At 39.5% G+C, this 26371-nt stretch overlaps 2 protein-coding genes across 4 annotated transcripts; one reads left to right on the top strand and one right to left on the bottom strand.

Annotated features, from left to right (window-relative positions):
• Window positions 1-634: 634 nt before the first annotated feature.
• On the bottom strand, window positions 635-12543 carry LOC127370696 (KN motif and ankyrin repeat domain-containing protein 1-like). 2 transcript variants are annotated; one of them, XM_051412971.1, is made up of 12 exons: window positions 12362-12541; window positions 10059-10162; window positions 6606-9197; window positions 6008-6160; window positions 5402-5510; window positions 5127-5306; window positions 4945-5032; window positions 3972-4191; window positions 2679-2821; window positions 1617-1817; window positions 1277-1375; window positions 635-1171 (listed from the first exon to the last, which is right to left on the bottom strand). In XM_051412971.1, exons 2-12 carry the CDS (start codon window positions 10093-10095, stop codon window positions 1109-1111), a joined length of 3885 nt encoding a protein of 1294 aa, XP_051268931.1. In that variant the 5' UTR covers window positions 10096-10162; window positions 12362-12541; the 3' UTR covers window positions 635-1108. The 2 variants fall into 2 exon arrangements, with proteins under 2 accessions (XP_051268931.1, XP_051268932.1); XM_051412972.1 differs by lacking the exon at window positions 635-1171 and having other exon boundaries at window positions 1290-1375; window positions 1613-1817; window positions 12362-12543.
• Window positions 12544-14385: 1842 nt separating this feature from the next.
• On the top strand, window positions 14386-17482 carry fbp1b (fructose-1,6-bisphosphatase 1b). Of its 2 annotated transcripts, none has more exons than XM_051412974.1 (8): window positions 14386-14634; window positions 15162-15324; window positions 15461-15553; window positions 16111-16251; window positions 16410-16547; window positions 16731-16850; window positions 16996-17185; window positions 17299-17482. In XM_051412974.1, exons 1-7 carry the CDS (start codon window positions 14465-14467, stop codon window positions 17182-17184), a joined length of 1014 nt encoding a protein of 337 aa, XP_051268934.1. In that variant the 5' UTR covers window positions 14386-14464; the 3' UTR covers window position 17185; window positions 17299-17482. The 2 variants fall into 2 exon arrangements, with proteins under 2 accessions (XP_051268934.1, XP_051268933.1); XM_051412973.1 differs by having other exon boundaries at window positions 14387-14634; window positions 17296-17482.
• Window positions 17483-26371: the final 8889 nt, after the last annotated feature.

Below are 26371 nucleotides of genomic sequence, written 5' to 3'. Positions count from 1 at the left end.
AGAATTGAATTATTGTCCCACATTTAATTGCCCCACAAACACTCTTTTCTAGCCAAGTGCAGGGAATATTGATTAGAACAACCTGAACTATACCAGGGTGCAGGTTATTCTGAATGTTTGATAAATGATTTATATCTTACTCAAAGCTGAAATTCAGTTTTAATTTGCAGTGGTGCACACATGGATGGTGCCCAGCACCCTTTGATCAGTAATGCAGGCTGTGAGTTGCTCTGTCATGCCAAAAAGCCAGATAACAATGAGCGAGTGGTTTATATCTGTCTACTGAAAAGATGTTTAAAATCTGAAGCATCTTTCTGCCCTTTCCTTATGAAATAGTCAATAAAAACTCACTGAAAAAAAACAACAATAGTAAAACAAGTCGGGACATCATGGACAATATCTGGTGAGGTGGAAGGAAAAGAGCAGTGAGGGAGGCGAGCCGTTTCTGTCTTAGAGAACAGAAAGCTGGGTGTCAAGGGATGAATCAAACTGGTGTCTGACTGACTGATAACGGGAGAATGGAGTGTTGATGACCCACCGAAGGCTCAGCAGACATTTTCTTCAACTGAAACCTGCTAAAATAGAAAACCAGTTGAATGTAGAAAGAAAGTTCACCTGATTTTAAAATTTCAAGATTTTTATTTTCAGAATGGTTAACAAAATCAAACCTATATAGCAAGCAGATATTTGATATATTTGCTCATATATCTTTAGGTTTGATGCTACTGTACCGTATACATTTTTTGTATCTTTTTTTTTGCAATTATAAAATATTGAAATTATAAATGTTATTAACAAAAGAAGAGAATTAAAACAATTAAAGCAACTTAGAAGTGATAGTATACGATAGAATACTGTATGATACAACATTAAGTATTATCTGAACATAGAATAGTAACATAGTCTGCCATGCATATATTACCTGCTGAGTTACAATATAATACACACTATGCAATATTATGCAATTCTACACTAGAATGCATCATTGCTGTTGGTGATAAGAATCATGTTAACTAACTGACCCTGTTAAATCCTCCCTCTGTTATGGGGGTTTTGTTACTGAATCAATTCATAAATAAGATTAAAGAAGCATCCATTTAGGTTTTTCTCATTCAAAGATATTTCTACCACCAGAGGAGGAGAGAGACTTGCCACTGTGACGAGCAGCTGCCTGTTAAGACACAACAAACACACACAATAAAAAGTTGTTTTTTTTTTAAACTACCCACATATATACTTAGTTTAAGCGCTGGTGTGAGAATGTTGACACACATACCCCCGCCTGTCCTCTGGAGAAGTTGGCATGTGCGTAAAGGAGCACTGCAATGTCATTATGTCCTGCCTCCAGTGCAATGGACAGGGCTGTGCTTTCATCCTGTAAAACACACAAACTCATATACATTACGAAAGGTTTTGCTGTTTAATATACATTTATATGTGGACAAAGTACATATTTAATTACAGTACAACTTCTACCACTTTGATTCCATAACATATTAAATGGAAAGACTATAACAAATATTTCCCTTTTGCTTTTGTAATATAATATTTGAGACAAAAATGGAATAGTTCACAGCTTGAAGCCAGCAGGCTCACAGAAGCAATGACTCACATACACTGTCAGTCAGGGTGGCATCACAGTCTGGCTGTGCCAACAGTAGTCTAACAATGTCAGCATGGCCGTGCTCGCTTGCACACATCAGCGCCGTGGATCCCTCGTCATCCTGGAGATTGACCTCTGCCCCCTGTGCCAGGAGTGCCTGCACCATGTCCATCCTGCCATGGCTTACAGCCAGCATCAGAGCTGTCTGACCGGCCTGGACAGCAGAAGGCGGCGGTCAAACACAGGAAATGGGGTTAATGAGGCCGAGTCCACACATCTCAAACATTTCAAATATAGATTAGCCTGTCTGTGGAATCAAACAGATCACACTTTCTTCATTTAAGGTTCTGTAATAAAACTAATGTCAGTCAAACATATACAAACACAAAAATATTAAATTTCTCTAGAGGCGAGTATACATTTTAACATATATGAATAATACATTATATATACAAACACTATTATATTATTATTAGTTATCTCCTCCTTTAGCCTCTCTTCCTCTCCATGATGCTTTGTTTTATTCTGCACTTTTCTTCCCTTTTCTTCCTTCTCTTTCCTTTTTCAAAGTTTCCAATAATAAAATAATTAATAAATAGTATTAACTTAGGTTTAAATAAAGGAGGTACTTAAAGGAAATCCCTCTGTAAATATTTTTCCTATTATTAATACAATCTCTAGGAAAACTTCAGAGAGATTATTAGGAAACTATGGACCTATAAAATAAAGTCTTACCAAAACTACATACAGTACATAGATACCATATCCTGTTTGAGTTAAAAACCATTATATTAACTCAACAGTGATAGAAAATGTACAAATGATTAAAAAACTGAAATTTGTGCAGTGCTTATCACTATGCAATGCTTACTGCCGGTTAACTGGCTCCCATTAAGTTCATGTAACGGGCTCACAGCCTGTTATCCATTTTGAAGTACTAATATTGTAACCCACAATTTAAGAAAACCCACATCTACCTATAGAATTAAATAATGAACAGGAAGCAGTTTTAAGTAGTATCCACAGCAACATTCAGGACATCACATCCACTACCATTACCTCAGAACACATTTACCTGGCTGGCCTTGGCATTGACGTCTCCTTTAGTGAAAAGCTGTTCCACAACTCTCATGTCCTCTGGACTTTCCACAGCTGCGAGTGCAGCCAGCATGATGGGCGTGTAACCTGCTTTGTTCTGTTGTTTCACATTACACACCTCTGTAGTGATGGTGGTCAATTGGGTTGAATAGGGAAAAAAAAAAGAGAGAAAAGCAGAAGAAAGATGTTGATATCTTCATTTATTGATTGGTGGTACTCTCAAGCTCTTTCTACCTATACTGACTGTGCCAAGTATATATTCATATTGTAAAATAGACCTTTACAATAGAGGCTTTTTATAAATAAAAATGTAATAAAAAACAATTAATTTGTACAGAGGCAGATTAATGCTTTCATTGCACATTAGCAAAGATACAAGGACATTAAAGTCTTCATTGCTGCTGTGTAATTAAAAGTTCCCAAAAGCTTGTATTTTGTGTTTGCTAAAATTCAACCTAGTTTACATTCACGACTCTGCTACAATAAGAATAAGCAGCTAAAACACTCATTTAGTGCATACCGTGAAGCGTCTAACAGCCTTGACTCTCACTTTCACATGGGTCCCATTTTTGTTATTTTCAAAGTACAAGGGTGTTTTGGATGCCTTTCAGGGCCAGGACATATCTGATCAAATTCTTCATTTTGAGCTTTTTCATACTTTTTCAATCCATTCCACTGCAAACATAACACCAATCAGGATGACTGGAATTGTTTCTTGCTCATTATATTTCTATTCCAGCAGGCCTTAGACTACCCAGAGGTGGGTCCAATCTTTTCTGAAAGCTGTAGCAAGGGTTTTAGATAAAAATAAGAAGTAAGAAAAATATTGTATCTCCTCCATTAGGACACTTCTAGTTCTAATGTTTGTCTGTTCAATTTATATTGATTAAATACTCTGAGTGGTCTGGCCCTGAATCATATTTCTCAAGTTTTGATCCCTTACAGACCTGTCCACAGCTGGGGAAAACGTTGTAACAGTTTGTTATAAGTGGACTTCTAAAGTGTGTCTAATTTAATTATACCCTCTGCACTATAGGATAGTAAATATATAGGCACTGCTGTAGCAGTACAGAACTTCTAAAGATCAATAAAAAAGTATTTTAACAACTACTTTCACAAGCTAGATGAAGTACATGCACTTTTAAGTATAATTATTGTTTTGTCATGGTTAAAAACGCTCTTTTGGCTAGTTGTGCAGCAACAAAATAGATTCTCAGAGCAAGAGTGTTAGAATACAGGACCTTTAGTTGCCCTGTGAGTACTGCGATACCTGCATCAAGCAATTTCTTGACAATGCCGAAGTTGGAGTGAGACACACTGTAGTGCAGAGCTGTGTTTCCATTGCCATCAGCCATATTAGCTATATGTTGCAATACTGAGGGTGAAATGACCCGAAATGTAGACAAGTGGTCCTCCACCGTGGCAGGAGCGGCTGACTTGTGACTGGACACAGAGAACCATTCTTGCTCAAGTGTTTGTAAACAGTCATGCTGCAAGGGACAAAAGAAAACAAAAAAAGCCAATGTGAATAGAAAAACACATCAATTTCTTTTAAGCATCCTCAGTGCCTTGAGAGTTGCCATAATCACAGTGCGCGGGGCAATTTTGACTACTATTTCGCGATCTATAGGCATATCGTGTAATTACAGTGATGTGAATGAAAAGACACAGACAAAGAGCATAATAAAGCAACGACTCTACAAAACAACATCATAAAGAAAGAGGTCTTCATTTATTCCCAAAATTTTGTTGAGAGTTTTGTTAGTATTTAGTTTCATTATGAAATCTGTCTTGATTTTTCTTTTCAATAAACGTCTTTTATACTCCCCTTCGCTCTCTGTTTACCAAATTATCGTGAAAGTAAGGAGGCTCCTTGACTTACAAATATCATTGTTTTCAAGTTCAAGAAAATTACGACAGAAAATTACGACAGAAAATTACAGAGCTGACACATTCCTGCACTTTCTGTATCCAATGCCAAAGTCATTTAATTTTAAATGACATACTTGAACACACCCTGGCCCAGCATCGCTCCACACCCATCCAGTGACATACTATTAAACGTGCACACACATAGACACACACGTACATGCAGGCGCGCACGCACACACACACACACACAAACACACACACACACACACACACACACACACACACACACACACACACACACACACACACACACACACACACACACACACACACAGTGACCTTCAGTGGCTCTTACAGTGAATAAAACATACCAATTCCCTGCTGGATAAAGCCGTGTCATCACTCAGGTGCACCTTTAAGGCATGACAAGCACGAAACATCTTTTCACTTAACTTACACCTAAAAAGGAAGAGAAAGCTAAATATTAGACAGACACATTAAAATATCAAGAGACTCTTTAAAGGCTTTAAAACCTTCTGGACCCCTATATTACCTCTGTTGTGTATGTGATTTTGCAGACCCTTTCCATCCCTTGTTGGAGCCAACTTTGCCCTTTCTTGCTTGCGTTCCATCTTGAGAAGCTTCCCTTAATTTTTTGTTTCCTTTTCTTTCCTCTTGCTCAGAGTTAGCCTTCTCAGTGGCAGAGAGCTCGTAAGATGACATGGGGTCCAATCTAAGCACAAAACACAAGAGTTAACAGCAAATATGTTAAGATACTGAGTCCCAAGGTTTGCTTGTATGTTATTAATTTAGATAATAGATAATTACCCTGTGGTCACCCTCATCAACTTCATGCTCTTCCTATTGCTGCTACAGCCTTGGTCACCGTTCTGTTTCTTCATTACAGACCGCGGCACACCAGCATTGGTTGACCTGTCTAAAAATAACAATGCAGCACAGCCTCTGAATCTTAACATACACCACACTTTGTGACAGTGTTTTTTTTAATACAACACATGTAAAGAAACAGATTCAAACCGTCTAGGTTAATTTGGAATTGGTGAGGATATACCGGTATTCATGATGCTTTATATATTCTTACAAATCTGAAGATCTCAAATGAGAAAGCTTTCTCTGACACAGAGGCTCCTCCTGGGAAACAATTCAATTTTAGACCCTCAGCCACAAACTGGTATGTGGTATGAGACGCCTTCCTAAACCAGATATCATTCCAAACATGTATCCCTCAGAAAGTCAAATTGCCAAGCCAAAGGCAGCCACTTCCTCTAAACCTAACAAGTTTAAACTTGGCCCGGGAGTGGTCTGGAAGTAAAATATTTTTAAACTAGACTATTTTCACACAGACCTACTGTAGTTCTCGCCAAGATGAACTTTATAACACACTGACACACACACAAATATATGCATATTTACCTTGTAGGGCTGAGGATGCCTGTTGTTCTAATATCTGGATCATTCTTTTGACTTCTGAATCATTGCCACTCTGTTGGCAGCTCCCTGGGTTTGCTTTGTCACACTTAGAAGAATCAACTGAATGTTGAGATGTGGACTGAAACTCTCCGCTGACTGCGACAAAGAAAGAGGATATTAGTGATGTTTTTGAATAGTTCCAGCATGTCAATACAGATATTATATACAGTATATTACACAACAACAACAACAATAATAATAATAATAATAAAAAAACATTAAAGGTACCTAATGGAGTTTTTGACCACTAGTGGCACTATTGAGCAATGTTTTGATCAGTGGGTTTGTTTGCAAGCACATGTGATACACATTCCTGTTTATTGCAGAGGGCAATAATGCAAAAGTTTAGCAAGCTATATGGTGCACCTCGGTTTCACACCTTTCTACTGACCAAGAATGAGTGGCGACAAGATACCAATGAATGTAGCTCTGTACCAGCAAATATAGGAAACACATGTTAAATGTATAGGTAAATATGATAACATTTACAACAAAAGTCCACAGGGTTCCTTTAACACTAATTAAATCCCTCCAGTGTTACCTGGTGACTGAGAATCAAAAGGATGGACTTCTGTTCCTCCTTGTGCTGAAGCTTTGTTATTGCAGGACAGCTTGGAGCTGGTACTTCCTTGGCTACTGTGCTGCAGGACAAAGCCCTCCTTCTGATAAGTGTAGTCCTCTGTGAGCAGGTCACCATTCTCTCTGAGGAGCCTATGCATCTTCTCTATGTAATGGTTTAGCTCGGGGTCCCACTGGGACTGTGAAGATTGCTGGAGGATCTGGCTAGATTTACTGGATGAAATGGATAACTCCCGTATCCTCCCCTCCCCTACACCGATGCTCCTTGTCTTAACGGGATCAGGTAGAAGGGATGGTCCAGAGGCCATATTTCGGGTTTTAAGTCCAACCAGGAAATTCTCATTAATGTTTGTGAATCCAACACCAGTGTCTCTGGTTACCTTGGTCACTGTCTCTGGTGTTTGTCTTAAGGCACTTCCTTGCAGATCTGCAGTTCCTACACCAATTGTGCAGGTCTCTGGGGAGCATTTCATATCTTTGACCCTATTGCCTACTGACACCGTCCTAGTAACAGTCTGAGTGGTGTTGGTGTGCTTGTCTGTGGTACTTAGGACAGTATTGGTACTGGAGTCTGTGTTGAAGGCATGTCTGGTGTTGGTAAAGCGAGACACTGAACTGGATACAGTGTTGGTACGCTGAGAAGCTGTCTGGGGTGATGCCATAATTCCTAGATCCACTCCCCTGACTTGATCTGTGGAAGTACCTTGACAAACCACTTCCTTTGCCTCATAGATGATCACATCAACAGAGCAGTCTCCACAAGCCACCGAATTATACTTAATCTTTCCTTTCTTAGACCTCAGATTCTCCACTAGTACCTCTGTGTTGGTTTCTGCATCACAAAACTTTATCTCCATCCCAACTCCTTGAGTGTTTGTAAAGACTTGAATCCCCACACCCTTTTCCATGGTTTCCACTCGCTCCCTGACCTCCCAGTGGCTCATGGGGATATCTGGTCCTGTGCAAACATCCTTCAGCTTAGGCCTACAACAAGATACTCCTACAGTCTTGAACTCTATTGCCTCACCTGTGCTGGCATCTTGGAGCTCTGTGTGATTACCCACTCCTTGGCTTGTGGTGTCAGGCCTCGCCTCAGTGCCTGTACTCACAGTGGATGGCCTAGCAAAGGAGGCTTTATCAGCTCGGTTCCTAGCTCCTGCAGCCTGAAGCTCTAGTTTCAGACGGCTCATTTCTGTGTGGAGAGCAGATTCTTTTAACTCTGCTTCTAAGTGACAAATTCTCTCCTTCAAGGCACCAATTATTAGTTGTTGGGCATCAAGCTCTGCTTCCCGTTCTGTGTAAATTCCAAGATTAACTTCAGATACCTCTATTGCAATGGACCTCATTTCTACTTGATCAGTGTACACATATTTGTTTTCTTTTGTGGGTCTAGACAAGGTGATATCTATATCTTTATCAGTTTCAACTGCAACTGACTTGATATCCCTCTCATGTAGAGGGTGATGGTCTTTTCCATGCCATGCTTGCAAATGTCCACCCTTGATGGTTCTTTCCAGTGCTTGCATCTCTTCAGTCAGTTGCCTGAACTCCTTGAGGTCGGTGCAGCCACTTCTCAGTATGCCCTCAAGCCCTTCCTCCGTATTCACCTTGTTCTCAATGTCAGATGTTTCCACGCTATATGTTCTCTTCCAGAGCACATCATTTAGGTCCTCGTTGTCACTCTGGTTCTTGAGCTGAGAAACCAATTGCCTCTTTTCCTCCTGAAGGACTGAGATTTTTACCTGGAGGATAGGGATGATTTTTACCTGCTCCTCCAGCTCCTTCAGCCTCTGCAGAGCCACTACCATCTGGTCACGGACATGCTGCAGGTGCATGGAGCCAAGACTTGTAACTGGGGTGTTTCTACCAGAGCTCTGTGGGCTTAGCCTAAGGCATCCTGTGCTGCCTCTACTGCCCAGTGACGAGCTAAGATGGACATTTATATCACCTCCTGTGCCACTGGGCTTGTTCCCATTGTTGTTCTGATTATATGCACCCAGGCTAGTGAAGGTGGAGAGCGACCCAGGAGAGCTTACCCCTCCAAAGCTGGCCAGTCGTCGACGGGGATGGGGCTGAGGTGGAGGCTGGTTCGTCACCTCCTGATCCAAGTGTTTGCGGGTCTCCTCAATAGTCTTCTCCACCACGGGCATTTGTCTTTGTAAAGCAAGAGATCTTGCAGCAGGCTGAGGCTTTGACTCATTATGTATGTGAGACGTTGCTGGTCCTTCATTCCTGGAGGGTTTGTAATCCAATGAGGAACCATGTGGTGGAGGGAGAGGAGGTCGACCTCTGGTTGTAGACGACATGCCCAGCAGTCTTGAACCATCACTGCTAGATGATGACAAAGACTCTGCAGAATGCCACTGGCTGGATGAAATGCCACTCCGTGGTTTTTCCGCATCGTTGACGGCCACTCTGGGCCTCCTCTTAAGACTTAGCCGCTTAATGGTGGTGCCGTTTTGGAAAATGTCCACACACTTGAGGTAGTCCACGTCAGACTGATAACTGTAGTCAATCCCCACGGGGTTAGGAACACACTCTTCAGTGCTTTGACCTGTTAGAGCAACAATGAAAAAGCCATAATTTATTTTGCATATGATTAAACAAAATCAGAAAATTCTATTCATTGAGTTTAAATAGTATAAAACTACACATTCAATTTATGGCAGTAAACCACTGATATTGAAAATGGAATTTGTTCTTAACTCTTCATAATAAAAACAAATCGGACAGAATTCACAGTATGCTATGGAAAATCTCTTTCTACTGATTTATACCACTTTCTGCCCTTACAGTTTCTTTTTCTTTCCTTACCTCAATAATACGCTCATCAGCAACGGATTCTTTTCGAGTCTAGAGCCTTACTTCTATCACCTCAAAATGTTTTTGACTATAAACTCTCTGAGCCCGTCCCACAAGAAGAGGAGGGACAGAGGAGGATTTACCAATTGTGTAGACACTCTGTTTTCAGTAGTCACTTCTCTCCAAATGGTACGTCTCTCTACATAGACTGAACCCACTCTATAATTACTCTGCAACTTTCCCTCTAAATGCCTGACCATACTTTTGGCAGGTTTTACCAACCACAGACATCTTCCAAGTATTTCAGCCAGTCAACACACAAAAAAGTAACAGAAATGTTTTTCATTTATCTAACACTTACCTACACAATACAAATTGTAATTCATAAAACAGGTATAACAGCATTTAAATTGTATTTAGTTCAGAGGAATGTGAGTTGTTGTTGATGGAGACATACCCTTCTCTGCAATTATAAAATTCAAATGTAACATCTATAAACAAAAGGCTAAACATAATTTGTCCATTACACATACCAAAAATACCAGTTATGAAATCCAGAACAAGAAAAAAAAATAGCATTTAAGCATTAAGGGAAAGTAACAGTAATAGTTACCTGACACATTTGTCAAGATGTAACTGCCTTGATCCATGAAAATGATTCACAAAGTATCAATAATGGAGCGACCCCTTTACATCCAGTTAGAACTTTGAATAAGTCTGTAAATTAAAGAAAAATGTAGCAAGTTAACAATTCTTTACATCTTGATAATTGGCTTTCACTGTATTGTCCTACTGCATCTTTCATTCAGTTCCTTTCTCTCTACCAGCCCAGGTCCAGCAGTCAATAACAGCTAACCTTACATTGCTTACATAAAGGAAATGCAACACCACGCCATGACATATTATAGTTAATTCTGCAAAAGTACAGTGAGCAAAAGGCTGAGCCTCAGTGCACAACAGTGACTCACCACATTGCAATGCCATATCACTTTCTCATTAGTAGGCACCTTCTGTTGTCAGCATGTGGACAGTTTTTTGTAGAGAATGTAGACAGGCTTTCGTTTATCAGTGCCTTATACAGTAACTATTTTTCTTCCTTCATAGAGAGTCGGTTACATTTGCAAGTTTTTGTTTTATACATTAAATAAGATAACATGAGGTTGTTTGAGCAGCAAAAGCAGCAGGACTGAGCAGAGAAAAGAACATTCAATTTATGCACAGAAGAAATTTATAAGACAAAAATATAGCTATGAATAAATAAATATGATTACAAACATTTATTTCTATGTGGTAAGACCTGCCTCCATCACTGTTCCTCAATTAAACATGGATCACTAAGATATGTAACATTTCGCACATGTTTTTATGTGTAAGTAAATACTATGTGAATATAAAAGAATGACACTCCACATTAAAGTCAGGCTGTCTGCACACTGACATCTAAGACACTTCTAAAGCCGGACTGAACAAGTTGACATGACATCAAGCCTCCGGCCATGAATCCAATAAGTTTAGTGAGTTCTCTTTAGAATCAGCCACAGTGACCCGTAACTATTTCTGCTGCTCTTACATGAATGTTACAGAGTGACTTGGGAAAACTCATTGTAGAGGAGCAGAGTCGAGTCTGAAAAACAGAATCTGGAACTAACAGATGAATGGATTAGAGAGGCAAGGAAAGAAACAAGGAAGTGGAATTTAAACATGAGATTTAAATGTATGTATGCTTTATGCCTTTTTGAGTCATCTACATCAGAACATTGTACTGCTTATATAAACACCATTATTTAAATAAATGTCTGGTACAGCACATCTTTTGTATTCACAAAGCAACTCACAGATTCTCATTCAGTCTTAACTTACACACAGACTGATGCCCAGTGGCTATTGGGATATGTTCTCACTCTGTGTGTGCCATCTTAGCTTTTGGCACATAACTAAATACAGTAATGCTTTCTTGACCCAAACACCCCTAACCATTTGGTGCTTAATGTCATTTGTCTTATAGCGTACTGTTATTTGTTTAACTTCAAGTTTAAACTTATGGAGACTTTTTTTGGGTGTGAGTTTTCAAACACCAGCCGTCCTGCCATTAGTACACATCATCTGAAAGTCAAATAGTCTACAAGAGGGATCAGTAATTAATTTCAATTGGGGTCATTTCACAGTGTACAGGCGTGGTGGTCAGCAAATGTTTTCAATATATGTTGTGTTTGTTTCTTTCAATCACTTTGAGAATAAATGTTTTAGGCAGGTAAGAGTTCCTATTTAACTGCTGCAAACTTCAGCTTCATGTCTGGTGAATTGCTCCAAAATTTCAACTCTAAACATTATCCAAATAAGTGAGGGAAATAGAAAATCAATCATATGCAACCGCTGACAGGGAGGTCAGGTAGAAAGCTTGTTGTCTTACAGGGTCACAAGCAAAAAGTGTTGGGTCTAGGATGGGTCATGTCCCCCTTTTCTCTGTTTTGAAAGCGGGGTTAGGAGGTCCTCATTATCATTTAGCTTGGAAGGTGCAATTCACCAAATAATTCCTCAACTTTTGACACCGACATGTAAACAGAACCTGCTGAAACAGGTAGGTATTCCTTAGTCAAAGATGACTTCATTCCAAAATGTCTCCTAAAAAAGGGGGACAAAAAAAAAGTCTGACGCCTTGTGGTCAGTATGAGAGAATTACAAGATAAAGTTAAACTGTGATATGATGCTCAAAACTCTTACTTAACTTTATTACCTTTCTTTTTCTCTCTCTCTTTTACAACTGAAACTAAAGTCAGTGCGCATTCCCCCGTTAGCCTAACGTTAGCTAGCTAATGTGATGAGCTGCCACTCACCTGTGCAGGCGGTGAAGGGGAACACCTACAGCAGGTTTTGGGGATGTAGAAGTTAAAAAATAATGTCACACAGTAGCCTTACCAGTTGGGAATGGACGAATATCACATTGTGAGACATTAATGCGACCGCGAGTGTATCTCATGTACCCACGTTCCTCATTTGTTTCACCTTTTTACTTGTGAAACGCCATTCCTGTGAAGAAAGAAGTTTTCACTCTGCAGGAGTAGGACAAGCACTGCGCATGTGCACAGGGCTGTCAACATGCACAGCAGGTGCTCCTGGGAGTCCGTCAGGTGATGAATAGTCCCCGATAAAATATTGATCAGGTCTTTTCTTCTGTTGAATCGATTACATAGCGTAAAGATTGCAAATTTGTTGAAGCGTCTTTCTTACAAATGTTTTGCATGCTTCCTGTCAGGAGAAGGGAATGTTTTGACCAATACATAAATATTTTTTTATAACATATTTTATTTCTTTACATGAACTCCTAGTGTTTATTTAGTGTAAAAAAACGAGAGTCATTGAATATACTGTAGTTTTTCAGTATTATGACCTAAATTCACTTTGGGGAGATAGGGTCTATGAGTTTTCCAAAGCTAAATTCTGCATGGATTTAAGTTTACCATTCCACTTTATAAAATACAATAACAAATTGTAAAAAGAAGAAGGTCACTTTTACATCCTGCAGAATGGACCTTACAGCGACTGCTTGCAGAGAACAACCAAACTCAGACTGATTCAAGGCACAGAGAGACTAGCTGGGAATGACATTGTCCTCAGGACTGAACCTTCTCACCAGACTTCATTTATATTCAGCAGCGTGTAAGCTGCACAGTGACATCATGTGGACGCAATACAGAAATACATTTTGGAATAACAAATGCGTTTTAACACAGTTTGACTGTGAGAACCAGCAAAAATAATACATTTTAGTGTAAATGTTCTTTCCAGACAACATATATTTCTTTTTATTACAACTATTTTTTAAATTGTATGCCTCTGTATTTGTATGTAAGGGACCCATTAAACCAAAATAATAGGGTCTATATTAGATGATTTTTGTAGTTCCCACATGCTTGTCTGCAAGGCCGACCTTTGCAACTTTATTTTATCATTAACCCGAAAAAGCTATGAATGGTGTGTGATTAACCATCATTCATTACCTCATGGTGGTCCCTTTTACCATGCATGGTATCTTGTTAAGTTCAAAGTTCAACTTTAACTTTCAGTGGTGAAACAGGTCTCGGTAGCATTTGACGTAAGCTTATGTGTTACGTAATGTATCTTTGAACTCAAGTCCTTTTATCTTTCCCTGTTTGTTTCACGACAGAGACTGCCATAAACTAATCACATGCATGCAGAGACACACCGACACAGACAACATGCACAACTGCTCCCTCTGAGCGTGGCTGTCTATTAGCCTACCTTGCAAAGACTGTTTTATCAGCACATGTAAAATTAAGGGTGTTATATAAAATCTGGCAGGGTAGGCAAGGACAATGAGTCCCATGATTTGAACTTTACACTTCTTCAGGATCATGCAGGGAAGGAATGTTTTAATAGTGTGGCCGGAGAAGTGCTGAGGTTGTCATATCCAGTACAAGCTGTGCACATTTTTGCATCATGAATGTGGGATGTTTTTGGGAAGGGAAGTGTATGAGTGTTAGTTAAAGTATGTTAAAGTAGCAAAGTAAAACTCATGCTTGGCAATTGTAAAGCTAAACAAATAAAACGTGTAATAGTAGGAATCCAGCATATGTTTGAAAAGCATGGAGCATTTGTTGATGTACTGTAAGGAATGTAGTGCTGTGTAACAATTTGACTTAATGAAGTGATTTTGTTCATTGAAACACACACACACACACACACACACACACACACACACACACACTAAATCCTATAATCAAAATGAGCAGGGATTGAATCAGACGAAGGCCATTGTTACTTTAAAACAAAACAAACGCTCCCTATCTCTGAACTTTGCCCTTTTGAACCCACAGTTACAGAAGTGATCAATCCAACCCCTACCTGTGAGAAGGACACTTCTGATTGGTTGGAAGAGTCGCACACCCCCGTCCCTTCCCCTACCTCAGCTCATGAGTCCACTTTTTAACGTTAGGGCCTCGCTCACCTATTTCACTTAAGGCATCAGGTCCCAGTCCCGGCCCCACTCCTGACAACAAAATGTCTGACAAAGGAGAATTCGATACCAACGTCCTGACCCTCACCAGGTTTGTTCTGGAAGAGGGCAGAAAGGCCCAAGGAACAGGTGAGCTGACAAACCTGCTCAACTCCATCTGCACAGCTGTCAAAGCCATTTCAACTGCTGTCAGAAAGGCTGGGATTGCTAACCTGTGAGTAGTATTTCTCTTTTTAAATGGTGGGAATAGAAGGAAACAAGCATGCATTTGAATATACGAGCATCTAGTAACTATTGTACAGATTAATGAGAAGGAGGAACTACAGTGTACACCCCTTTTAATGATATAAATCATTTTGAAGTCACTGTTATTTGAAGGCTTTGCTTTTATATTAACATTACTTTTAGATTAGCAAGTTTCAATTTCTATCATGTTTTGGCACATTAGGTTTTTTTCATGTTACATGCAGTATGACACGAGAGTCTGTAAGCACTTTTAACTCAGGCCCTGTCCAAAGGTAAACTATGTTGTTGTGTACAATCCACAAGGGCAGAGGTCAAGAAGATAATGTGCTTTTCAGACAGTTCTCACTGGTTTCACATTTACAACATTTTAACAAAATAACAAACATATTACACATATTATTACATGTCCTTCATTGTGTTTTAAACTTGCATCATAATGGAAGGCTTTTTACTCAGACTTTAAACACAGTCTGCTCGTCTTTCCTCTCTTGGAAGATATGGCATTGCTGGAAGCACCAACGTGACAGGGGACCAGGTGAAGAAACTGGACGTCCTGTCCAATGACCTGGTCATCAACATGATCAAGTCCTCCTTCAGTGCCTGTGTGCTGGTGTCGGAAGAGGATGAGAAGGCCATCATTGTGGAACCAGATAAGAGGGTACTTACATCTGAACAGTGTTAACATGCATGTTTGTGCAAAACTATGTGTCCTCTTTCTTTATGTTATAGATTTTTTCACATGTTTTTTTCTGTTATTATTGTGACAGTGATCATTTTTTGTTCTCAACTGACAGGGAAAATACATTGTGTGCTTTGACCCACTGGATGGTTCCTCAAACATCGACTGTCTCGTCTCAATTGGAACAATTTTTGCCATCTACAAAAAGGTTAGTAACTACAATACTGCATGCTGATTCCAAACCGAAGTTATTATCAGCCGGTTTTTGTGTGTGTGTTATATTTTATTTTATTCCCTGAACATTTTGGAAAACCCTCTCCAGAGTTTTGCAAAAATCTGTAAAATAAAAGTAGGTTCCAGTGATGAAATGTAACTAAGTACATTTATTCAGGTCCTGAGTAAATACTTAAATACTACATGAGTAATTCTATACTGTGCTACTATATACTTCTTGTTCACTACATTGGCAAAACACATTTAGTACAAGTACTCCTGGATAAATAAAGATGAACTACTCAATGAGATTAAATAAGACACAGAGTGAACATATTCACTACTGTGGATGAAATATTACCTTTTTTAAAATTTAAAAATTGTACACCGGCTCTTAATACATAAAAATAGGTTAGATATTTACAGTGTCCCCCCCAGTACCGTATCCTTGTTTAAAAAAAAAACTGCATTCTAACTGGCAGTGTCAACAATAGTACTGGTTTCTAAAATGCCTCTTTCTGTTCTGATATTTTATCATGTGTTGTTCCACAGACGACAGATGATGAGCCAGCTGAGAAGGATGCTCTGCAGCCCGGAAGAAACATTGTGGCAGCTGGTTATGCTCTGTATGGCAGTGCCACCATGATGGTCCTCTCCACCGGGCAAGGAGTCAACTGCTTTATGCTTGATCCCGTAAGACTAATGTTTTTCATTATAGCAGATAGCATCAGAAATGATACCTGATCATATATATATGTATTTTTTTTTTCTATGATTCCTTGTTGCTCCTTCTTTCAGTTTGTATGTGTCTTCATTATCCTTCTCATCAGTTCCCCACATTTATTTTTCAGGCCATTGGTGAGTTCATTCTGGTGGATCGAGACGTGAAGATTAAGAAAAAGGGAAAAATCTACAGTTTGAATGAAGGATATGCACAGCATTTTTATCCAGATGTATCTGAGTACCTACAAAAGAAGAAGTACCCAGAGGTAATGGAAAGTAATGTACAGTCACCGTTTTTGAACATTATTACATTGCAAAGGCCTGATGAGGATTGGTGGCCAGTGACCTTTATTAATTATACTGTACTGTGTCAATGAATATAGAATATTTTGGATTCTGATATGTAAAATACTGCCTCATAATTCTAAATCATTTTTTTGTGTTTCTAGGATGGTTCTGCTCCATATGGCAGTCGATATGTTGGGTCAATGGTAGCTGATGTTCATCGTACTTTGGTGTATGGAGGCATCTTTTTATATCCTGCTAATGTCAAGAGTCCTAAGGGCAAGGTGAGCAAAGGAGTTTATACACATGGACAGAAGGCATTTGATTATGGAATCCTTTCAAATCATGTCAAGTTCCTGTAAAATCCACATGTTATTTTTCATGTATCTTCTCATCAAGTCACTCCTTTTACTTCTTCTTGTATTTCAGCTGAGGCTGTTGTATGAATGCAACCCTATGGCCTTCATCATGGAGCAGGCAGGAGGCATGGCCACTACAGGATCGGTGAATGTCCTGGACATCCAGCCCACCAGCATCCATGAGCGAGTTCCTGTGGTCCTGGGATCCCCTGATGATGTTCGGGAGTATCTTTCCATCTGTAAAAAGCATAAAAAATGAGGTATTCAACTTTGTTATGTATCAAACTTACAGAAGACCATATAATATAGGCATCAATTACCAAACTGTCTAAGATTATACATAATTTTATCTTTTTTTTTCAACCTAAAGCAGGACAAACAGCACAATCAAGAGGCCCAATCAGGACAAGTGTTTCTACTCATTCCTTCAGCTGTGTTGATGAAGGAACCAGGAACCTCACTGGGCCCACTAAGTCTGCCTCACACTATGCTAATTCCATCTTGTTGGTGTAAGTGTTATTTGTAGAGACATTTTTAAATAAAGACAACTGAAAAGATGCTTGTGTTCTTCAGTGAGTTGCAAAAAGTTCTGTGTGAATGTATGGATGTCTCTATGTAAGGACATAGGTAAAAAAATTTCATACTGTATTTCAGATTGGATGGAACCAAAGAATCCAACACACTGTCAGTGTACACACTTTATTTACAATGTTAATAACTGTATCAGTTACCATTGAGACCCCTCCAGATCCGCCCCTGTCTGTAAGGCTGTACTTGAACTAAACATAAATGTCAGCATACAAAATTTCATGGCAATCCATCCAATTGTTGCTATTTCATATTTCAGTCTGGGCTTGAATTGAGCACAAGTCATTGTCAGTGTGCAGGATGCTTTGATGCCTTCTCAGTAAAGAGGTATTGGTCATAGAAATTGAGACCTAATGGTGCGCAAGAACTGTGTTGTTATAGATTGGACAAGAATCAGAATCAGAATCAGATTTATTGCCAGGTAGGATTTTATACATACAAGGAATTTGTCTTGGTGCAATGGTGCTTAAAATATACAATCACACAAAAATATACAAATCACGCAAAATTCACACAAAAGGTGCTTTGTGTTCAAACTAGATAGACATTGGATGGCATTATAATCTTATTTGCAGATTGTATTTCCATCCAAATCTGTAATTTTATTATGTTTTGACCACACGCGCACACACACACACACACACACACACACACACACACACACACACACACACACACACACACACAGCCTTTTACATTAGCTGTAAGATACTGTGTTATTTCATCGGCCATCTGCTCAAATTGCTTTTTAAAGCAACAAGCCTAATAGAACACTTTGGGCTGAGGTATAACAGGATATTTACACACATTCACACCTGGAAGCTGCCAAGTACATAGTCTTTCACCTTCCTTACTCAGATTGGATCTGCCAGTCTGGGAATCCAACCAGCCTGCCTCTCCCATGTCTAAGTATGTATGAACAATGCTCTCCTTTCATATTCTTGCTAAGAAAGTTGAGACCAACTCTGTTTTGTTTGGACATAATGGGATTTTGGGATGCAAGCCCAGATATTGCAGAACAAGTAAAAGGACATCATTGTTTCTACGAGTTCTGAAAAACCATCAATCAATAACAATAAGAGAAGTCCTTTTGTTGAGACAATACAATGTGAGTTTTTCTGGACATGCTGTAATCTTCTCATGTGGTTGATGACTCATATCAGAATTGAAACACTTGGGAAATCTGATTATTTGCTTTCTCAATACCACTCTCATTTCTATACTGTAAATTTGAAGCTAGAGCCAGCAGTTAGTTAGCTTAGCTTAGCATATAGGTGAGTTTTAGAGTTTCCTCATTTCCAATCTTTATACTAAGCTGAGCTAACCAGGGTCCATCTTAATATTTACCATATAGTTATGGATCTTATCATCTTGGGAAGAAAGTGAATAAGAATATTTCCCAGAACGTTGAACTGATCTTTTGACCTGAGATGACACAGAGTTAGAAGACAAAACATCTTTAAAATTAGAAAAAAAAAAAAACAGTTTGTCCGTGTTCATTAACAACTTTCATTTCTTTCAGACTCAGTGTTTCCTTGTTAGCCTCTGATGATATCTGGCATCAGCAGCACAGTCTGACAGGCCTCAGTAGAGCCAGAAATGTTTCAGCGTTGCCATTTCACTAATGAGCCATAAAGACTCACTGAGAAAAACCAAAAGATCCAACAGTATGCTAACAACACAAAAGCCTCATTCAATCAATCAAGTTTACTTAGGAAAGCAGTCATTATGGTCCGTAGAGCAACAATGCCTTCTAAGTCAGCATACCCAGTCTGTATCTTTCTCCACATTGTACTGTTTCTCCCAGCAAAGGAAAAAGAAATACATTGAAAGTCTGATATGAAACTTAATGAGCTTTTAATAACATTACAACACAATAATAACACAGTTGCGTGGCTGACTGGCTGCTGATGTCACTTGGAAACTTGGCATTGGCGTGCTAAAGCTCTTCTGAGAGCATGATGGAATTTTTATTGCCTTTTTTACTTGGCAATTTAAAGCCTCTTAATGTGAGAATATTGTACGTGAGTCATCTGAAAGTTAAATTATGTAAATTGATAGCAGATGTTTGATCAGAGACGGAAGGCTCAGTGCTTTCGAAAGAACTTCTTTGTATATGTAGAGAATAGAAAATAATTTATGTTGCTCCAGTGTGCTGGATGGAATCCATATTGTCTGGTATTCACCAAAAACTGAACCACTTCCTCTGTTTTATGTGTGTTTGTCAGTGTCAGCATTCAAGGGCCTCAGTGCCCATGAGACACACAAACACTTACACATTACAGGCACACTTGTTTATTTCAATTTTGTTCAGACTGTGTATGATTATAGGTTACTGAGTCAATATTTAGATTTTGCAGGAAAAGCAAAACCCTGCCTGTTTGTTTTTCCCTTGCTACTGTGTGTGGTGTGTGTGTGTGTGTATGTATTGCATACGTGTGTGTGCTCAAGTATAAGAGGATAAGATTAGACGTCATATCTAGACGCATCACTGCCTGAATAGTGTCTGTTTTCAGACAAAAACAGAACAATGTTCAATTGAATTTATATAACAGTCTTAAAATAACAGTGATAGGTAGCGTACCAGAATATCTGAATAAAAATCTAGTTGTCATGGCTACTTCTACCTACTTTATTGTTCATAGAAATGAATGGTAAACATCCATTTGTAAAATAAAACAATATGTCACATCTTTGCCTTTTCTGTTTACTTTTGCTTAAGCAACACTGTTTTGTCCTTTTTTTTCTGTCTAACCAAGACAGGTCAGTACCTGTTTACTGTTGTAGTCCTTCACTGTCTGACTGATACCCAGCCCATGTCCAGACAGGCTCTGTTTACTTTACACTCTGATTAAGAGTGTCATAGTGGTGCATCTGTGGTGTGTCAGTGCAGCTGACAGCTTACTCACTTAACAGCCCCTCCCTCTCTGCAGCCCATCTCAGTTTTGCTGGTGCTGGATGGAAAGGAAGACCATAGATCCTATAATTTATGTTTATGCAGAACTTAAAGGAAATGTTTTCAAAAATAAAATAAGTCTATAACAAGCATGTTGTTTTTAGCCAGCAGACCATTCTGGTTATTGACAATTGTCAATAAAGTTTTGCTCCGTATTTCCCGTCCATGTGCCGTGACCTGTCGCCATGGCCCTTTCAGACTCTCAGTTTGCCACTTGTTTTTTTTGTGCCAGAGTCTAGCGTCAGCCAACATTCGGTCCGACTCTAAAGGGAAACAGGCTCAAATCCTACAGCTTATGCCCAGTTTAAGATTTAGCTTAAAGCACTGCTTGGCCTAAGTACTACAGCCTGACAAAGCCGATAGCACAGCTGTGGACTTTTTTGAGGGCACATTTTATTTCTTTGTTGGACTGCAGAAAGTAGAAAGTTGACAGGAGAATGAGGGGAGACAGAGATGGGGAATGACATGCAATGAATGTCCCCAGCTGGACACGAACTGGGGACCATGTTGCCTTTAAATGTCAAAGCCTTCACCCCCCAGCCAGGGTACAAACAGACATGTCATTCTCAGGTGGTGAATATTTCTGTACCAGTTGAGCTGGTAAACTATTTGGTTCGATTTAAAAATAGCTGTTCCTCATGAAGCTAAAAAGATCTTTTCCTCTTTCAAGGCAAATGTATGTTTTAGTTTAGTGTTCTTGTCATGGTGAAGGGTCACAGAAGACGGGAATGAGTTAAAGGTAGGTAGCACAATCCGAGATATTTCCCAAATATATAGGACTGTTAAACAGCTAATTATGTGCCTATAGTGTACAGTAGCTCATAAGAAAAAGATGAAAACTATATATATTCAGCGAGTGACTTCCACTATAAACAAGACTCTCTCTGCCAGGTTGTGTGCCGCAAAAAGGTTTTATAACTTCAGCCATCAGACTACACATTCAACCTACAATTTCACCTCTTGTTTAACTGATCAGCATGGCTTTTCTCAGCACAGTGACAGTATGCAGACTCAGAGAGCCTATGTTTAAATTAAACATAAACTCTGTATCCCAGACCACCCTGACCGGAGTTAACTGCTAATCCAAATAGTGCCTCAACGTTTGTCCAGAAAGGAGCCATATTTGTACCTGATACTTCATGCATCCCCAATCCTGTCCACCCATGAAATACTCTTATTTTGGAGCTAACAGTAAAAACACCTAAAATTTCCTCGTGGTTTCCCATCACAACACCGCTTTTCATATTTCCATATCCAAAATCTCAAATTCAAACAGACATCTAAGTGACTGTTGTACTGTATGAAAGCCTCCCCTTAACGCTCTGGTTACACACAAAACATTTTTGTCACTTCGGAGAAAACTCTTCTCAAAAACTGCAACCAAAGCTGATGTAAGTCCATTGAAGCCAAGCTGGATGGGAGAAACCGTTATTGCAGTTTAGAGGGCAAAGAAGTGAAATGTTTTGTCCAAAGTTATGTTACCAGGCAACATTAATGCTTCCAGTGCACTGAGCTGGTCCAGTAACTGCTCTCAAGTTTACCTTTGATAGCAGATTGTCAATCTATGAGAACTGTGTCTCGGAAAAATAGCTGGCAATGGATCAGCACAAAATTAATTTCTGTGAATCAGGACAAAACGATATTCTCTGGCAAGCATGTGTGTCTGAGTGATTCATAAATCCTGTCAGAAGGTTGATCTTCTTTCTTTTTCTGTTTGTGGTGGTTCGAATACAGTAGTAACCATGGTATTTTGTGGTATTTGTCTGTGGAAGTGGGAAAAAGTCCACTCAGATGATCTTGATTTACTATATGGTGTCATGGATGGGGACAGTTGAACTAGACCACCGCTGGTGCTGCGCCTCACAAAGGCTGGTGTGTTTGGATTAAAAGCATGCGTGTGGTTACTGTCACAGAAGACAGCCTCATCTGGGCTCTTACCACCAGAATCTTCATAAGCTTAGAGTCAGTGTTTTTTTTCTGCTTGTAGGATATGTGTGTATAGTGAGTAGTGTACGCTTAGGAACAATAACTGTAATGTAGATGGAAGGAATCTAACCACCAAACTACAGGCCTCTCCATCCACATGAACAAAAATCAAAGGATACTCTTGTATATGTTTGCGTTTGTCTCTATCTTTGGATACTTTGGCATTTGGGATGTGTCACATGTTATACAGTTCTGCAGTTATTGTGTATCTCGGGCTCCTTTTACTCTGAGCTGGAACGAGGTACACCTGTGTCAGCTGGGGTTGAAACAGTTGAACTCACCAAAACTCACCAAACTGTCATCAATCAGCCCAGTCCTTTCTCGTGTATAGCCTGAAGAATACTCCTGTGGCTGCTAGATAGATAATCTAGGAACAATGGGCCGTGCTATTTAAACAATCATCAATTCTGCTCAAACATTGTGATTACTCAGGCAAATGTCAGGGAAGCCCTGTGTCACATCTCATTTTCTGTTTCCCGAAACAGCAGCTACGCCTTAAAGACTGAGCTCAAAATGTGCCCCACATTGGCAGGATGCCAGACGGACTGAGTTACAGAATGTACCATGGAAATGAAAAACTGGCAATCTTGTATCCTGCTTCTCCGACTCTGTTAGCGGGACTGCACTGTGTGTGTGTACGTGCATGCAGAGTAATCCCACAATGATCCCTTGTAGCTATGAGTAAAGTATCTCCAATATCTTTTAAGAAAACATAACCTCTTTCTACGTTGTGTTACAACAAGGCTTAAAGGGATAGTAAAATATTTTCGGAAATCGAGTTAGCTTGATACTATTCTCATACTTGTCTGTTGGATATGACATATGCTTAGCTTAGCAAACTGGAGACTGGAAACAGCTAGTCTGGCTCTGCTGGAGGTAACAAAATCCACCTATAAGTACAGCTGAAGCTCACAAATTGACTATTTATTTGGCGACCAGAAACTTCCAGGAACCTCTGTTGGTTCCCTAGCCAATAAATAGATTGGCACATGACTTGTACAATGGCAAAATGTCATTTTTGCACTTTGGCTTCAGTGCATAATAAACCAACATCTAACTTATTCTCCACCAGAAAGTGAATAAGCACATTTCCCAAAATGTCAAACTTTAGCTTGAAAGAAAATGACAGATTCCATGATTTGCAGTATAGTCCCAAAACTTTACATTCATGTTCGGGTGTCACAGATGTATTACAAAGTGGCAACCCGAGCAATCCCTAACACTAAACAATGTGGTTGGCACAAGTAGTCATTAAACTGTCACATGAAGATTGATTGGGCCACAGAAATAATTATTGTGCCCGATTCTGTCTCTATTCATTCTCATCACCATAATTTAGGTCGGATTAAAGCTTACACACAGGAGTCGATGAAGGAGCCTCCCGAGTTCAGGCTTAAAATCATTCTTTCTCTCTTCTTTCTCAGTAATCTGACATTGAACACTTAAGGTGTGCTTCCTTTTTTTCTATTCAGTGCTTGTAATGTGGATGCTGGGCAGTAATTTTCTTCCTTTTCAGGTGTCTTGTTAAGGTCCTGATCTAGTGAACAATGACTTCTCTGTGTTAAGGTCGTGGTGACATATCTGTCCCAGAGGAGCTATTTCCTCTTGAAGAGAAACATGATCAGAGTTTGGAGGATAGGAGAGGTCACATTTCAAACAAAAGCTAAAATCCCTGTATGTGCTAGAGTGTCTTTTTCTTCTGTAATAGCTACACGCCTCCCTTTTTAGACAGATACCCTCAATGGTATTACTGCTGGGTAAATTTGGGTGGTTTTATTATCTTCCCCACTTTGTACTGAAGAGAAATGGCTCTGTTATCTTATCATTACCTGACCAAAGTCACTGAGAATGTCCTTAATGCAAGCCTGAGCAGCCCTAGAGGGTTGCTATTGTTCCTTATAACACAGGTTTCATTGCAAGCGTCATTAATCTAGAACAGCACTCACTATCAATAACCCTCTTTTGTGATGGCAAAACTAGCGTCTACTTCTCTGTCTGGAGTTTAAGTCTCTGTTCCAATCTATTTAACGGCCCCATCTGCTTTCCTGCAAAATCCTTAAGTGAAAAAATAACAACCAGAACATGAATCTCTTTGTAATATTACTCCCTATTGTGGTGTTAATCTTCTCAATGAAACAATAGCCAAAGGAATCTGAGAGTCTTGCTAATGGAAAACCAATGCAACAAAACAACTGTCTATCTGTTCATCTTTACATCCAAACTTTTGACTTTGGCGATTATAACTTTTGGAGTACTTTTGGCTGCTTTACAACCAGACTGACCCTTGTCTGAACTTGTGGCTCTGTTGTCTTCTGTGAGTTCAAAGTCAAATCCTTTTCCTGCCATGGTGCATGGCTTCCCCCAGAGGGATGCACTTAGTCTCAGAACATGTGTTACCATCTTAAAACATCTCTGTTGTGATAAAAATACAGGGCGTGCTGGAGACTGGAAAGATGGCACACTGAGAGGAGAATATGATGGTGGTGAGCTAAATGCAAATGCTAATGTCAGGTATCAGGTATTTGGTCATAAACCAAAGTATTAGGTAAATTACTCCTTGGTGCTGGATGAAATGCAAAGTTATTTGCCAAAGTTATTAGAATTCATGCTGAGGGGAAAATGAATGTCTGTACCATATTTCATGGCAGTGTATAGAATAGATGGAAGAGAGAAGATCACCGGAGTCTTTAGAATTCTTTGTCTGGGAAGTAAAAATCCATCTTGAAGATATTGATATATTTCACTGAAAAACAAAAATGAAGACATCAAAGTGGCACTGGAAACAATATCACAGGATCACCGAAATTGTTCTGGGGATCATGAATGTCTGTATAAAATTTCATGGCATTCCATCCAGTAGTTTAACAACATTATGCTGCTAGTGTGGCTAAAATCCCTTTAAACTTCTCTTTTGCATCTTTCAGGTGCCTACCAGAAGACATTACTGCAGTTCTGGGTTGTTGACTTGATTCAAGATGACACTTGCATATTCATAACATGACTATGTACAGATCAATAAAAAGTTATTTTCTTGTTTTCACTAAAGGCATATGGATCCCTTTCTTTCATGTGAAAAGAGTGAAGGGAAAATATCAACATATCTAAGCCTGACATCTGAGAATTTTCCATGAGCCACAGTAAAATGAAAAAATGCAGGCAGAAAAACACTTGGCAGCTTTTTAATATTGACTCCTTTTCCTCCCTCCCCTCTCTCTCTGCCTCTCTCTGGGCTTGGAAGCACTTGAATACAAAGTTCAGTGAATTGTTCTGGCAAAGCAGCTTGTGTGTAATGACTTCTGACAGCAGTGGAGACAAACTGAAGAGCATGTCTGTCTCTGCATGAGTATTTACAAATCTACTCTCGGGAACCGCATTCCAATTCTGGAAACACTATTATATGCAAGTCGCCATGAACAACCGCATGTAGAGGATGCATATCCGGAGGTAGTCGTTTGAAATAAATGGAAGACAAGACTGCACAGGAAACTGGCCTCATATTTCCCTTAAAACAATCTGAGAAGTTTTGTTCAAAAGTAAAGAATCTAACTGATGTATTAGAGTAATTTAAGAGGTACAGTTTGGGGGGAGAGCAGCTGCCTGCTCCATCGTACAGAGCTGCTGGCTCAACTGAATCTGGCCGTTGTTCTTATCTGGCTGCCATCCAACACTGATGGGATTTTGGTTCTGCTATGCATTATGAATTCCTTCTTAAAAGGGAAATGCAAGTGTGGTCAGGGTGTGTTCTTTAGTTTGCTCCCGGTTGTTGTAAAGAAAGCTTTGTATAGGCCTCGTGCATCGGAGTGTGTGGCTCTACAAAGGGCAAAAATTAGAGGTACCCAAACTTTGCACAGAAGAAAAAATTTTAAATAGTCACGTCCTCGGCAGTGACACAGCACCCATATCTATCTAAGTGCCG

The sequence above is a fragment of the Dicentrarchus labrax genome, unplaced genomic scaffold (assembly GCF_905237075.1).
Source record: "Dicentrarchus labrax unplaced genomic scaffold, dlabrax2021, whole genome shotgun sequence".
NCBI classification, from domain to species: domain Eukaryota; kingdom Metazoa; phylum Chordata; class Actinopteri; family Moronidae; genus Dicentrarchus; species Dicentrarchus labrax.
This window is presented reverse-complemented; position numbering and strand designations above follow the sequence as displayed.